Genomic DNA, 15,031 nt, shown 5'->3' with positions numbered 1-15,031 from the left:
TTTCAGTTTTTCTTTTTTAATAAATCTGCAACAATTCTTTTTTTTGTCTGTCAATTTGGGGTGCTGTGTGTACATTAATGAGGGAAAAATTAATTTAAATGATTTTAGCAAATGGCTGCAATATAACAAAGAGTGACAAATTGAAGGGGGTCTGAATACTTTCCGTACCCACTGTATGCTTGCATATACTGTAGTAGTGCCCCTCAGGTTGGATAAATACAGGATATCTCAGGATAATAAGCAGATAATATGAAAAATAACACCGCTGCTAGCGGAGCTCCGCTTCAGGCATCCATCTCTCGCAACGGACGAGTAAAGGGAAGTTCTAAACAAGCAAGGATTGCCACCATAGTGATGGATGCCTGAGCATGTTGTCAGTACACGTACTGCTGTCGGACTTTAGCTGAAGTAGGCCGAGTTTGAATCGTCAATCCAGTGTGGAGCTTTTCAAAGACCAGCCAGAGACGTCCCCAGCACAGGCAGGTTCTTTAAGCAGCAGGACATCAAGTATCAGCCATGCACTGCAGACGGGGTTCCTGGATTAGTAAATGATGTTACTGTTATGTGTACACAGTGCGGTGAGGTTACATACAAGTCACTAGTTCTGCTTTTGTTATTTTTCGCCTGGGCTGATGCCGTCACCCACATATTCATAAAGGTGACCCAGGTTCCTCACTAATTCCTATAAAAAAATACGATTAAATGAGGTGCACGTTTGGGCACTGGTCCTCCACGGTTGCATACTGGAAGCGCCACATGAACTGATTGTTTTCTTCTTTTTTTCTGCAGGGAAATCACTTTGATCAGTACGAGGATGGGCAGCTTGAGATCGAGCAGGCGTCATTGGACAAGCCCATTGAATCGGTAAGGTTGCTTCACTTTACATGTGCTCTGCAACTGCGTGCAGGAGTGGATGTTGAGTGCCGTAATGATTAGGGCCCCCTCTGTTTGAGACAGAGAAGTGTGAGTTTGCTTTCTGGGAGGTTGGGTTATGTTTTTCATCTCCTGAAACTAGAAGTCCCCTGAACGGAGACACAAAATGTGTGTTTCTGTGCAAGTGTCCACGAATTGCGATTGAATGTGGCATGTAGTGGCCTACTCTCAATAAAGGTTAGGCAGTGACCCGTGCATAGACATGCATGGTACTGAGGATCTGCGCAGGTGTAGCTCTTTCTTACTGCATTTAGTGCAGGTCTTGTAACCCCCCAGCCATTAAGATGTGTTTCAACAAGCGACACGGCTGGTGTTGCTCCTGTAAGCCCACTCGGGGAGAAGCATTTTGATGACTTTCTAAAAAAAAAAAAAAATAAAATAAAGAGCTGAGATTTGAACATGGAAGTCTACTGGACCACTGTCATTGTGTTGCAGAAGCCCCAGTAAGCAGCTTGTATTAAGAAAACCCGAACCATGATGGTCCCATTTTGGCTTTAGGCTTGACCACTAGACACATTAGTGGTTAGCTGCAAATTCACCCTTTTTCTCCTTTTTGATTACCGTATATACTCGAGTTTAAGTTCTCCCGCTGATTGATTTTATATAAGTTGAATGTGGGAAAACTCCCGCTATTGGTCCAAGAGATTACGATATGCTAACGCCCAACTGAGACAGTAACCACGGACGGGGCACACGGCCTCTTTCTTTTTATGTATTGTGTCTGCGTGACCACACATTAATACCCAAACTATTCTGAAGCAACGATTATCTCACGCCCTCCTACACCTTTATCATAAGGGCCTCTCTTATCTACGATGGAGTGTTCTACCAGAAGAAAATATGGCTTTAGATTAAAAGTCGTTGATGTGGCGAAAGAAATTTGTAACAAAATTCGATGCGTCTGAGAAGCTGATGAGAGATTGGAGGAGGCAAGAAGATGTGTATATATATAAAAAAAAAAAGAAACAAAAATTAAGCGTTGCATTTTTGAACGACCGTACAAGTCTGGGTCTGATTTTCTGGTTGAGTTTTCAGGTTTCAAGACCCGCCTTATACGCGAGTATATACGGTAATTTTATGAATCTTCATAAGTTGAGCATTTTTCAGCTGCTTTGTAGTTAATGAGTTTAATATTCATTTTATCCTTTTTTACTATTTCATTTTATATAAAGCTGCTGAACCTAATCCTAGCAGCAGTGGGCCCAAGTCCTCTTTAATGGGGGTACCCCTGTATTTCGGGGAACACTTCTGCGATCAGTCATACTAATTGAGTTGATGGCGTATTTTCAGATTCCAAAATGCATTCCACAAGAGTAAATGTTCCTGGAGTTGGAGGCACTGGTTTTTAGGGGGGATACCTGAAGACCACTTGGTTTTTATGGAATGAATCTCGACCTCTCTTTGTTATCCATCATTCATAATCTTTCCAATCTAATCCGAGTCAGAAGAGACACGGGTGTGTCTTCTTTGAGTGGATTTGGTTTCTCACTTTGTGTTCAGTTCTGCTTTGTGTTGATCCTAAACATCAGCTGTCTGAAGAGCAGGAAATGAGGCCATTTGTTTTGTTTCATCTGTAAGGAAGGAGTGGGTTTCCTTTAGTTAGTTTCTTCTCTGACTGCAGTCTGCCTCTGAGCGTTTGAATTTCAGTCTCTTGTGCTGTTTGTGAAAGTAAAACAAAAGCCACACATCATCATTAAAAGTCTGATTTCACGCAGGGAGATGACATCTGCACGCAGCTGCATAGTCGATTTTACTACGAGCTGTTCTAACAAAGTAAAAAAACCCGCCTGAGACAGGACCCTAATTGTGGGTTGGTTTCGGAGCCTGTCGCGGACAGTATCATTAAACTGTTGTTTTTGGCAACAGCCTTCGAGATGTAAAAATGAAATGCAACCAAAAAAAAATCACACAGCGCGAGATGCTATCGCTGCTGGAGGCTGTCTCCATTTTTCAGGAACTGCAGGCCCTATAATGTGCTTCCCTTAAGATTAGAAAGGTTCTTCTTTTGGAACAGAATTAATAAAGCAGTGCAAAAACAAATGGAAATAAAATACATCTGGTTCAGGGAAACAAACCTACGTGGTGTTCTGCGGGGTACAAAGAAACAAACGAGCAGTTGTCACTGCCCTTGTCTCTTAAATTACACACCAGCTTGAAGATGTAGTGAAAGCCAGAGTTTAATGTGTCTCGAGGTAGAGTGTGAGGAGAATGGGCCACGTGACTAGCCGGCAGTATCCTAAGACAAGTTAATGGTCCTGGTGAAGTTGACTTTATGATACTTTTATGTGGGCTGGTGATGCTGCGTCACAACAAACTACTTCAAAAACGAATAGAGGAGCGAGAGAAAGAAGTGCAGACTGTCCAAGGGGGCATTGCTGAAGTTTACAAAGTCCCGTCAAGTGTCTTGTGCTGCCCTGTTCTGATTGCCTTGCCCTTTGACCGGTTTGTTTTGCTCAGGTTTATTTTATGTTTGCAGGAGGCCTGTCTGTGTATTTTTATTTTTCCCAGATTTCTTCTTTTCCTCCTTATTGGGTTTAAGTCCAAGATGTAACGAAATGTGTTCTTCTCAATAAATGATTCATTTGAATTGATCCTCACTACGAACCAGAGCAGTGTGTAAACTGTTATAAAAATCTACTTTTACATGACAAGTGACACGGCTCCTGTCTCTCAAACCCTTGCATTTTCATTCCAGCAGTTTCCCAGTTCAAATCCCAGCTCAAAACTTTCAGATTTTTGTGTCTTTGTAGAAGGCCGCTGACGCATATTCCACTCTGGAGACTGAGAATGACACTTGAGTGTTGTCTATGAGTGTGTGTGTGTGTGCGAGTGTGTGTGTGTTTGTGTGTGTGTCTATATGTGCTGTCAGAAATTACCAGTATTGTACACAACTTGGGGTGTTCGCCATTTCTCTCCTGCAGCAAAGTGGCCCCAATTAGCTAAGCAGCCATGACCTGGTTTGTATTGCACGCTCTGCTATCTGTTGCTGTCTCTTAGGGTATCCTGTAATGCTTCTCTCCCTGTCCATCCTCACAGCACAGTGCCGCGGTGTATAGTCCACTCTTTCATCCCATGCTGGCATGGTGCTTGAGCCAAAGCAAATGCATTCTCTAATCCAGCATGTAGATCATATTGCAGGAGGAGTCTCCCAGATGCTAGACCGTCAAGATCATGACTCTGGTTTTGAATACCACCTAAAAAGTGTCATCGAAGAGTGATTTCCACGTAAATATTGTAAGGTTTGGGCAACGACTGGTCATTGGATGTGTCTTAAATATTGGCCACTGAGCTGTGAGTTGTCTCAATAATGCTGGGCTCTTCATGTCGTGAAATGGCTACCAGAAGCAGCAATAAACACGTTTGGTCGGTGACTAATTCACCCACAAGTCAAGCGGGATTCCTGCCTCATAGTGGCATTGACATACTTATAGATGCCAGACAGGATCCTCACTCGGCCTTATCGGTGGGGTTGGTAATTGCCCCGGTGGTGAAACATAACTTAGTTCAAGTGAGTTGTACCTGCTGCCTCCTACACCAGGCAGGGCAGGGCAGGGCAATGCTGTGCTGTGCTGTGCTGCTGGCTAATCTCCCATAATGCCACACTGAGCATCACTTCTGTGTTTGATTGCTCAAACATGTTGCCGTTTCCTTTCAGCCGTACCACCTAGGATGATGGGGTGCAATACCCTTGGGTTGTGCTCATTTACTCCTCTAAGCTGCCAGTTCAGTTCCCTCTCCCACCACACTGTGTCACCCTGTGTAAGTGGCTTAATCTACCCAGTGTAGCATATCCTGAGCTTGTAAACTGCTTTAGATAAGAACATTAGGCCGAATATACAATAGTAATAATTAGTCTGTGCAGGCTTCATTTTTAGAGCTCTTTGCTGAAATGCTGCACTTTTACTAATCCTTTTAGAATCGTATTTCACAGACCCCTTTAGTGCTCGACTGTGACAAGTGGGCGGCTTGCAGTGGGTTCTGATGAGGAGCAGCTGTGACTATGCATTGCACGCTGCCAGCTCCTTAAATGTCACAGCCTACTGAATGAAGTCATGACAGTAATGCACTTCATGCCGGCTCAAAATGTGCAGACTGTATTCAGAAGGAATTCGTCTAAAGACAGAAATCGGCAGTCACTTGCTCAGCACAGTAGCCTGGCTCATGTGGGATTACATAAATGTCATCTTGGAACTGCACTTGTGCCATTTGTCAGGCCATTTTAATCTGCCAGACAGGCCCTGATGTGCCAGTGTGCTGGCTTTAGTCGTATTTGTGCCCGATTTGCTTACAACGCTGCCCACTGAACCATGGAGAGAGTTGTCCGAGATTTCTGCAGGCAAGCGAATGGCCCCACTGAGAACGCTGAAGCCCCCTACTTCAGTGCAGATTTCGTGCTGTTGAATTATTCACTAAGCTCCATATATGTTCTATACATTGGAAGAAATGTGGAGACCAGTGGCCATATATACTCTTATCCTGGACCTTCCGGTGGGGCTGCTGCAGTCATTTACCGAGGTTGTGCTACGATTAGTCATCGAGTGATTCAGAACTCCTGGAAAACCAGAAGGGGGAGAGTGAAGATGTGCATCGAGAAAGTGAAGTTGCCTCGCACTTGTCATGATTTGGATCGACTTGGGAAGCTAAGAAGTGGCCTGGCCTGCCTGCACAGCTCATTAACCCTTGCCCACCTTGTGACCATCTGTAGCTTGAATGTGTCTGCTTGGGCTGGACGAAGGCCGTGGATATCTTCAGGGATATGAAAGCACACATTTAGCCGTTTTATTAAACTCGACTTTGGTCCTCAAACTCTGTCCTGTGGACCCCCTGTGGCTGTAGGTCAGTCTCATAACCACTGAGTTAGTTATTGTCCCTCTCTGACTGGCTTCATTTAATTAGCTACTCTTTTTTTCTTCTCTTATTTTGCATGCAGAGAAGCTTGGCATTGAGATTTTTACATTTATGAGACAATTAGAAATAGTTATAACTTTGTATAATTCTTTTTTTGTCATTTTCCTATTCATTTGCCCTTTTACTGTGTAGTTTCCTCCCTTAATTGTTTAATGACGTCTAACAATGAGTAGAGCAGCTAGTTCAGCGTCAAACCTGCTAACGTGTTCATTAGGAGATAATGGATTAAATAAGCCTGATGATGAAAATCTTATAAACCAAGTTAAATAAATACTGGATTCAACGTGTGCAAATATGACCACATACGTACAAACCAGAAAATAATTAGGCCAAGAGTTCAGTTGAAAAATGGAAAACTGCAGCCACGGTGGGGGTTCCCCATTACTGAGTCTGAGAAGCACTGGTTTATAGTACGAGTTTCCCGTCACTCGAAAGACGATTATTCTCTGTCGATGGAGTCAGGATCTCCTGACGGTGTGTTTATGGCAATAGATGACCGTTTCTCAGAGCATATTTGAAATGACGTCCATATTACTAGGAGCCTGCAGTTTATTCCTGTCTGCAATTTGGGGGAGAGAACGGTGCCCGCTGCTAATGTGATGGTACATTCGGAGAACCTTACAGCCCAGACTGCTGACGATGACCACTGTCTTGCCCGTCCTTCCCCCAGCACTCTTTGAAAGTGGCGTCTACTCCTGCATTATCGTCTCTTTGTGATGTTAAGGGTTTCGCTACAATATGCTGCTAAAGATGCTTAAAGTGGACCCAGTGATACTGTCCTGGCCGTTTAGCCTTAACGTCTTTTTAGCCATTATTTAAAAAAACAAAACAAAACGGGGGACATAATATTTATGTTGGTACGGTTATTGAATTTTCCAGCTCGTCTTTTGGAGAATTAATCTCACTTGAAAGACATTGATGTGATGGCGGCCGCTGCTGCTGTGCCCTGATCTCGGTGTAATTAATCATGGCCCCTGCACCACATGATTTCAGTTCCCTAGCAGTGACTTTCATGCCCCCATGTTCTGTTGAGATGCCTGGCTCATGCCATTTATGTACCCTTGGAGATCTTTGAGGTGCCAGCACTTAAGCCATTTGCTGTTTGCCCATGAGGTCTGGTCAGCTTTCACCTTGTGGGCATCTGCCATTGTTTTACTTCTTGAGCCTCATCTCCACCTCATCCAGCAGGATTTCCTCAACTAAGGATTTGGGCCAAGGGATCCTTCATCAGTACATCGTAGAAGCTGCCATCTTCATTTCATTTATATTTTGGATTTGCCCTCACAGAGCAGTCTATTGTAGCGAGACCCTTTGACCGCTCGTCTGGCCACTCATTGTGTGTCATTTGTAGTCAGCTGTAGGTTGGTGTTCTGTTTTCTTGGGGACCTTTTTACTAACATTCTGCCTTGCATGAATAACCGGGTTACCGTTCACTTCCTTTCGCCTTATGTGGTTTGTCTCGGCCAGCCTCATTTACAGTTCCCTCAGGACCCTCTGAAATGACAGCCCTGTGGAGCAGAGCGCTCCTCTGACACGCCTGATGAGAAGTGGGCCCATTCTGATCGCAGTTCAGCCATGTGCTATTGTAGTTTAACTGAGGAAAGGCACTACCACCTTGGCCATATTTGGGTCTAGTTCCTCAAATCATAAGAAGAAGAAGAAAATCCTCAACTCTGATTGGCCAAGCTCCTTTGGCGAGTCCAGTGTGTGTTTCTTACGCCTGGCTTGGAATGCCAGTCCAGTGCCCAACGTCACCAGGCCATTGCATTGACAAAGCCTTGTGTGAGCTGGTTAACCCGCCAGCAGATGCAGTCCTAAACATTGTTGGGTATCTTTCTGTTTATTGGATGACATGAAATGAGGACATAAATTTAATTTAAAAGAAAAAAATCTTGTGTGTAGTATGTTTGATGTGATGGCATGCGTTGATTAGGGCTTATTTATTTACCAAATTGCAGTAGGATGTTTAATAAAAGGCACCAAGTGAAGGTTACAGTAAAACAACGTGATAGAATTTAGCTTCATTTTTGTCAGAACTTTATTTGAATTTGATCAGTGGGATCTGCTTTAAGTTATAAGAACTGGCCAGTTCACCAGTTTAGTCTAGAAGTTTCTTTGTTCACATCAGACAGCTTGTCCATTGTAGTGAGACCCAGTGCCCACTCCCCTGACCACACATCGCGTGCCATTTGTTGTAATCCTCTTTTGAATTTGCTGCCAAGCAGAGATCGTCGTCAAAGTGTGCAGCTTGCCAGTCTTGCCCCTGGATGTAATAAAATGCTGGATGGTGACCACTGTCTCCTGCCTCCTCTTCCTCACCCATATCAGTTAGTCTGCTCCTATATCACATTCAATATTAGGAGTTTTGAAAGGCTCCCTTTTTACAACGCTGCTACCTGTGCACTTGCTGCCCAAATTGAAACCAAATTAGTGGTGTGACTTTGGATGGCGGCCATACACAAAACCTGCCCCGTTGTTCCATGACCAACTACTTGTGCTTTTGGCCATGATTGGTAAATCTTCCCCCTACCAGACATTAAACCCATCTTGGTATAAGATTTATAGGCACTAAAGCACAAATCAAGTGGGTGTCAGTTTCATGAAAAGAGAAAATAAATTCTGCCACGTTTAACATGGAAATTCCACTGGGTGTTGCTTACTTGTATGTTCCCGTGTTGTTTACATGCCCACAGTTTGCTCTACTGCTGCCCAGCATTTTTTTTGAAGGACTTCCTGTAGCCTCTCACAATGTTGTCCTTCCCGTGCTGCGGGAACGCCATTTCCCCAGGTTCCTTGTAGTACAGCGAGTATTACGTCCCCTGTTGTTGTCGTGTGTGAAGAACGTGTGGCTTTGTGTCATTTGATCCTTTTTAATTTCTGGACTGCCATCTCTTCTGGCGTGTGCCTTCCTTGATACCCGTCTCTGTGGGGTCCTGATCTGTGTGATTGTATGGCGCACACTTTCTTCACCACTGACGGGCCTAGTTTCTTCACACCACTTTATTATATACAGTGGGTATAGAAAAGAACCCCCCTTTGAAATATTCCTCCGTAATGCTTGATTTGGACTACCATGTGCTGTCTTTACTGTGTCTTTTTAGACCAGAGGTGGTCCGCTACCAGACCCTGTCATACTTGCAGTGGGCCCAGTCCAGAGCTTACTTGCCACCATTCCCCACTTCTGTTGCCTGCATCTTTAAGGACCGAGGAATAATTCTTTCATTTGTTACTCCTTTATAGGGACCTCATTGGGGACCAGCTTGTCTGGCCAACTGTTCATTTTAGGACGTGGGTACAGTTGGCACAAGCCTGGCAGACTTTGGAAAGCTTCCAGATGTGCAGCTTGCGTGTGGAGTTTTTTTTTCTCCCCGTGTCCAGGGGCTGTCATTTGACACACAGAGGAACTTGGCAGCATGGTAGGCATCTTTCCGGGTAGAGTTGTTACTGATTCACTTGGTGCTAGGTGGGCAAAATAAAAGATAAAAATTAAAAAAGCTGTTGTGCTGCTTTTCTCCTGAGGTGCTTGTTGCAAGGCTGGCCTGGTGAACCACATTCTTGGTATCGGGGCTAGAAATCTAATTTTTTATTTTCTTTTAATTTGCTTTTCCTTCTGTAATAGTTTAATTTCCTGTCACTTTGTTAGCCGCAAAAATGCATTTGACTTCACTGTTCTTGACTTGTGGATTTTTTGTGTGTGTGTTTTTTGGGTATACTTTATCATTTATTTACATTCTGCTTCTTGCTCTTCTATTTTAGACTTTATTTTATTTATTTATTTTTTTTAATTATGGATTTTCTTTTTGCAAGCAAAGGAAATAAGAAATCTTAAAAGTTCCAACAAAATATCCTCTTCTAGTGCTTGGACACTTTCTTACTTGTGTTACATTTAACTGTTCTTTTGACAGGCCAGTTTTTAACGTCAGGTTCGTATGGAAATGCTTTCAGTCCACTTGCACTGCTATTGGAAACGGCGTACTGCTTCATCTGTCCTCCTCCTTTTCTTTCTTTGTTTTCTTTGTTTTGGTTGGTTGGTTTTTGTTTGCTTGTTTGTTTGTTTGTTTATTTATTTATTTATTTTTTGTTGTGCATTCATTAATGCTGCATAGCCAGCGCAATGTCTCATACTCTGTTTTGCCTGAGCTTGCATTTTCTGCAGAACAGGCCCGTTGCCTGCCCGTCTTCTGCTGTTCTGCTGATGGATATCGTGCTGCTGCTGTTTCCACCGCTGCCATCGCCATTATTAAAGAGAGTCTTGACCACCACCAACTTTAAAGCCTTCCACAACAAAATGTGGAGGAGTCTAAACCAAGCTGGCAGCTTTAATTTGAGTGAGGGTCCCGATGAAGCCTTTGAGTTACTCTTAACCACGGTACACGCTGCTGCCTGGCTTGAATATCTTTATATGTGAAGGCCATGTGGCACACATACATACATACATACATACATTCATACATAGACAGCACTTTATGTGGCCCAAGGGAAAATTTAGCTTTTACAGAAACTGAAGAAATATAGAAATACTAGGGGTTCACCCCGTGCTCACTTCACTTGCCAGCCACTTCACGTCTGTGACGCTAGTATTGTGAAAAGGGGGGCTTTTTTTTTAAACATCCTCTTTGCTCGATCAGCTGCTGCTGTGTCACATGATCTGCATGTCACGCAGCACTTCGAACATTTAAACACCTGTACAGGTGTTGTCCTACTCTTTGTCTTTTATTTCCGGTGCCAGGCGTGTGGTTAAATCTCTTGACACAAAGTCACGTCTCGCTGGATGCGAGTTCTTGATATTTTTTAGTTTATAATTTAAATATGGAATAAGAATCTGAAAATCTAACAACATCACATTAAAGTTCGATAAATTCTGAAAAGAGTAATACCAAACATATATATGTAGGTTTTTAAATAAGCCCAGTTTAAAGCGTGACATAAAAGTGGCACATTAAATCGTTGCACGTTTAGGCTTAGGATATTTTATATATATATATATATAATTTAGAGTAGATGACAAACCTCATAAACACACTCAAGAATTAGTCATGTAGAGTTTCTATTGTACAGCACTCAGCATTTTTGTACAGCAGTTAAAATTGACTGAATTGCATTACAAAAAAAAGAACGAAAATTGAACAAAAACCCAAACGTTTGAACATTCCGAGTTCCAGTGCTGTATACACCACTGTCACTAAACCAGCTGCAGAGCGCAGTTCCCATCACTGATACTGTATGTGGTACAATACACGAGAGATCATTATTAAAATCTGAAAGCTGTGATTGAGCACACCAGTCAGTTCACTAAAGTGTGCCCCCGATTTCTTGGCCCAGATCGCCTTTTTATCTTCCCCTCGAGTAAGTTGACATGCCGCGCAGAACGTTATCGCTGTATTTTTTTTACCCAGGATGTGTCACTGATGCAGTGAGTACAATTCTTGGCAATTATTTAGGCATTTTCCACCTCGTGTGGGTGTATAGGATTGTTTGCAGCAGCGCCGAAGTTTGCGATGTGTAGAAGAGGCGGAGTTTATTGGTATTTGCATATTAAAGTGCATTTCTTCAACATTCCCACAGATGGCCCTACACCAGCTGTAATAGCATTGCAGAGATTCCTGCACCAAATTCTTTGTATCCGTGAAGGTCGAACCTGTTCACTTTGTTTTTCTGTTTCAAATGAATAAAAAAGTACCGTAAATACTCGCAGATAAGTTCTTCCACAGATAAGTCGGGGTTTGATTTTAACCGTATAATTTCCGATGTTTATAATGTTGGTCATATAAGTCGAATGTTTGAAACTCACGCTATTGCTCCAAGAGATTATGATATGCTAACGCCCACGGATCACATGGCCTTTTCTAGGTATTGTGCCTACGTGACCACACAGTAATACCCAAACTATTCCAAAGCAACGTTTGCACTTATTAGTGTATCTCACACTTTCATACTCATTTATCGTAAGAGCATCCCTTATCTGCGAAGGAGCAGTTGATCAGAAGAAAATATGAAGCTGGTTTTAAATTAAAAGTCGTTGAAAGAAATTGGTAACTGCGCTGCTGCAACAAAATTCAATGTGTCTGAAAAACTGATGAGAGATTGGAGGTGGCAAGAAGATGTAAAAAAAAAAAAGTCGCATTTTTGAATGGCTGTATAAGTCGGGGTCTGATTTTTATGATCGATTTTTTTCGGGTTTCAAGACCCGACTTGTATGCGAATATATATGGTACTAGCTGTACCCCATGGCTTCGCCCACATAGTAATAAAACAGGATAAACTTTAAAAATTAATAGACGTTGGCACTGTATCTGATCATGTTCAGCTCTGACGGGAGAGCGTCCCCCACGTGGCCGTGATATGTCTGTCAATCAGCAGCTACCCTCTAAAACACACGTAGCTCTGATCTGTCTCTCTCAAAGATGTCAAACGTTAGTCCTTAAAAATCTGTATTTGATAATGTCTGTTGAACAAGCAGGTATCGCTAGCTAAGCAGAGGCGAGGTGCGTTCCACCACATGGCGACAGGAGAGCGACCCGAACAGAGGCTGGCGAGTGAATGATGAAGGCCCCGCCCCCCCTGCTCTCGGCCCACAGCCACTCTGTTGGATTTGCATAAACACATCGGTACCACAAGTGAACTCTGGTACTTAGCGCGATGAGAGAAGTCGCAAAATCAAATGGAAAGTTCAAGCAAATTATAGAAAACAAGCAGATCTAAATCCGTTAAGTAATTCTCTCGTGAAAAGTGGACAGACAGAACGCATTTGGACCACAACATTTTTGAAACCGTTTCTTAGCGAGCACCTATGGACCAAGGGTAACCTACATTCCAAATTTCAATTCCTTATGGTTTGGGAGATTCTGTGATGAGTGAGTCAGTGCTATTTGGCTTTTATATAAACTGCTCAAAAAAATTAAAGGAACACTTTGAAAACACATCAGATCTCAATGGGAAAAAGAAATCCTCCTGGATATCTATACTGATATAGACTGGGTAATGTGTTAGGAACGAAAGGATGCCACATCGTTTGATGGAAATGAAAATGATCAACCTACAGAGCCCTGAATTCAAAGACGCCCCAAAAATCAGAGTGAAAAATGATGTGGCAGGCTAGTCCATTTTGCCCAAATTGAATTGCAGCAACTCCAAATTGTACGCAGCACTTTGTATGGCCCCTGTGTTCTTGTATACATGCCTGACAACATCGGTGCATGCTTCTAATGAGATGACAGATGGTGTTGTGGGGGATCTCCTCCCAGATCTGGACCAGGGCATCACTGAGCTCCTGGACAGTCTGAGGTGCAACCTGGTGGCATTGGATGGACCAAAACATAATGTCCCAGAGGTGTTCTATTGGATTTAGGTCAGGAAAGTGTGGTGGCCAGTCAATGGTATCAATTCCTTCATCCTCCAGGAACTGCCTGCATACTCTCACCACATGAGGCCAGGAATTGTCGTGCACCAGGAGCCACTGTACCAGCATAGGGTCTGACAATGGGTCCAAGGATTTCATCCTGATACCTAATGGCAGCCAAGGTGCCTTTGTCAAGCCTGTAGCGGTCTGTGTGACCCTCCATGGATATGCCTCCCCAGACAATCATTAACCCACCACCAAACTGCTCATGCTGAATGATGTTACAGGCAGCATAATGTTCTCCATGGCTTCTCCAGACCCTTTCACTTCTGTCACGTGCTCAGGGTGAACCTGCTCTCATCTGTAAAAGCACAGGGCACCAGTGGTGCATCTGCCAATTCTGGTATTCTATGGCTTAATGCCAATCGAGCTGCATGCTGCTGGGCAGTGAGCTCAGGGCCCATTAGAGGACATGGGGCCCTTGGGTCACCCTCATGAAGTCTTTCTGGTTGTTTGGTCAGAGATATTCACACCAGTGGCCTGCTGGAGGTCATTTTGTAGGGCTCTGGCAGTGCTCATCCTGTTCCTCCTTGCCCCAAGGAGCAGATACTGGTCCTGCTGATGGGTTATGGACCTTCTATGGCCCTCTCCAGCTCTCCTAGAGTAACTGCTTGTCTCCTAGAATCTCCTCCATGCCCTTGAGACTGTGCAGGAGACACAGCAAACCTTCTGGCAATGACACGTATTGATGTGCCATCCTGGAGAAGTTGGACTACCTGTGCCAGCTCTGTAGGGTCCAGGTATCGCCTCATGCTACCAGTAGTGACAATGACTGTAGCCAAATGCAAAACTAGTGAAGAAACAGTCAGAAAAGACGAGGAGGGAAAAATGTCAGTGGCCTCCAACTGTTAAACCATTCCTGTTTTGGGGTCATCTCATTGTTGCCCTCTAGTGCATCTGTTGTTAATTTCATTAACACCACGGCAGCTGAAACTGATTAACAACCCCCTGTGCTACTTAACTGACCAGATTAATATCCCATAAGTTTCATTGACTTTATGCTATACTCTGATTAAAAAGTGTTCCTTTAATTCTTTTGAGCAATATATATATATATATACACACACACACACACACTAGAGGGTTGCCCCCACCCCCAAATGGCCATGCATTATTTCCGTTTCAGACGCAAAAAGAATTTTATATATTTAGATATATCGAATTCTAAATGAAATTCATTTTAAAGCAGGAAAAAAAATCCCAGTATTGGGGTCCTAGCAATGCCCACCTCTATTGTTCAAGTTTACATTTTTAAAAAAGGTGCGTTCTTCTCTCCTCATTCTTTTAATTTGCTAAGAATTTCTTTCAAAGAACGAAAAAAGAGGAGGGAAAGCCTTTAATAAGGGGAGGTGGATCACTGATGCAGACTTCATGGCTGTTTTGATCAATTGAGACGCAAGCCTCAGCGTATGACTGTTTGGAAGATGTCACCAAATTTGCTGCCTCATCTTTAACAATTGGCAGAGTTGAGTGTTTGTGTCTGTCCACCAGAACAGCAGGGAGGAACGTGAACCTGTGGGGAAGGAGCTCCTCGGCTCCGCTGGGGTGTAGGGGCAGTTGGCCCGGGGTAAGTATGCTCAAGTGTGGCCTGCTGTTCTGGGTGACGCTGCGCTCGAGTGATGAGACATTTCGCTGACTGCTCTTGAACTCAGCCCCCCGTTGTCTAAACCACGTAGTTCATAGCAATGCCAATGTTCATCCTAACCGAGCTTTTCTGTTAGAGGGTTCGTGACGTACACTGGCTCTCTCTGTGCTTGTGCTCATTTCATTCTTTTTGTTTAGTCGCATTCG

At 43.5% G+C, this 15,031-nt stretch overlaps 1 protein-coding gene across 1 annotated transcript in view; it reads left to right on the top strand.

Moving 5' to 3' along the window:
• The window catches only part of gpatch8 (G patch domain containing 8), a 115,590-nt gene that overhangs the window by 33,947 nt on the left and 66,612 nt on the right, over positions 1-15,031 (top strand). The window contains 1 exon segment of the mRNA XM_039739999.1: positions 790-864. Coding sequence (XP_039595933.1) covers positions 790-864 — 75 coding nt within the window.

The sequence above is a fragment of the Polypterus senegalus genome, chromosome 17 (assembly GCF_016835505.1).
Source record: "Polypterus senegalus isolate Bchr_013 chromosome 17, ASM1683550v1, whole genome shotgun sequence".
Classification (NCBI taxonomy): domain Eukaryota; kingdom Metazoa; phylum Chordata; class Cladistia; order Polypteriformes; family Polypteridae; genus Polypterus; species Polypterus senegalus.
Note: the sequence above shows the minus strand (reverse complement) of the source record. Positions and strands in the feature narration are given on the sequence as shown.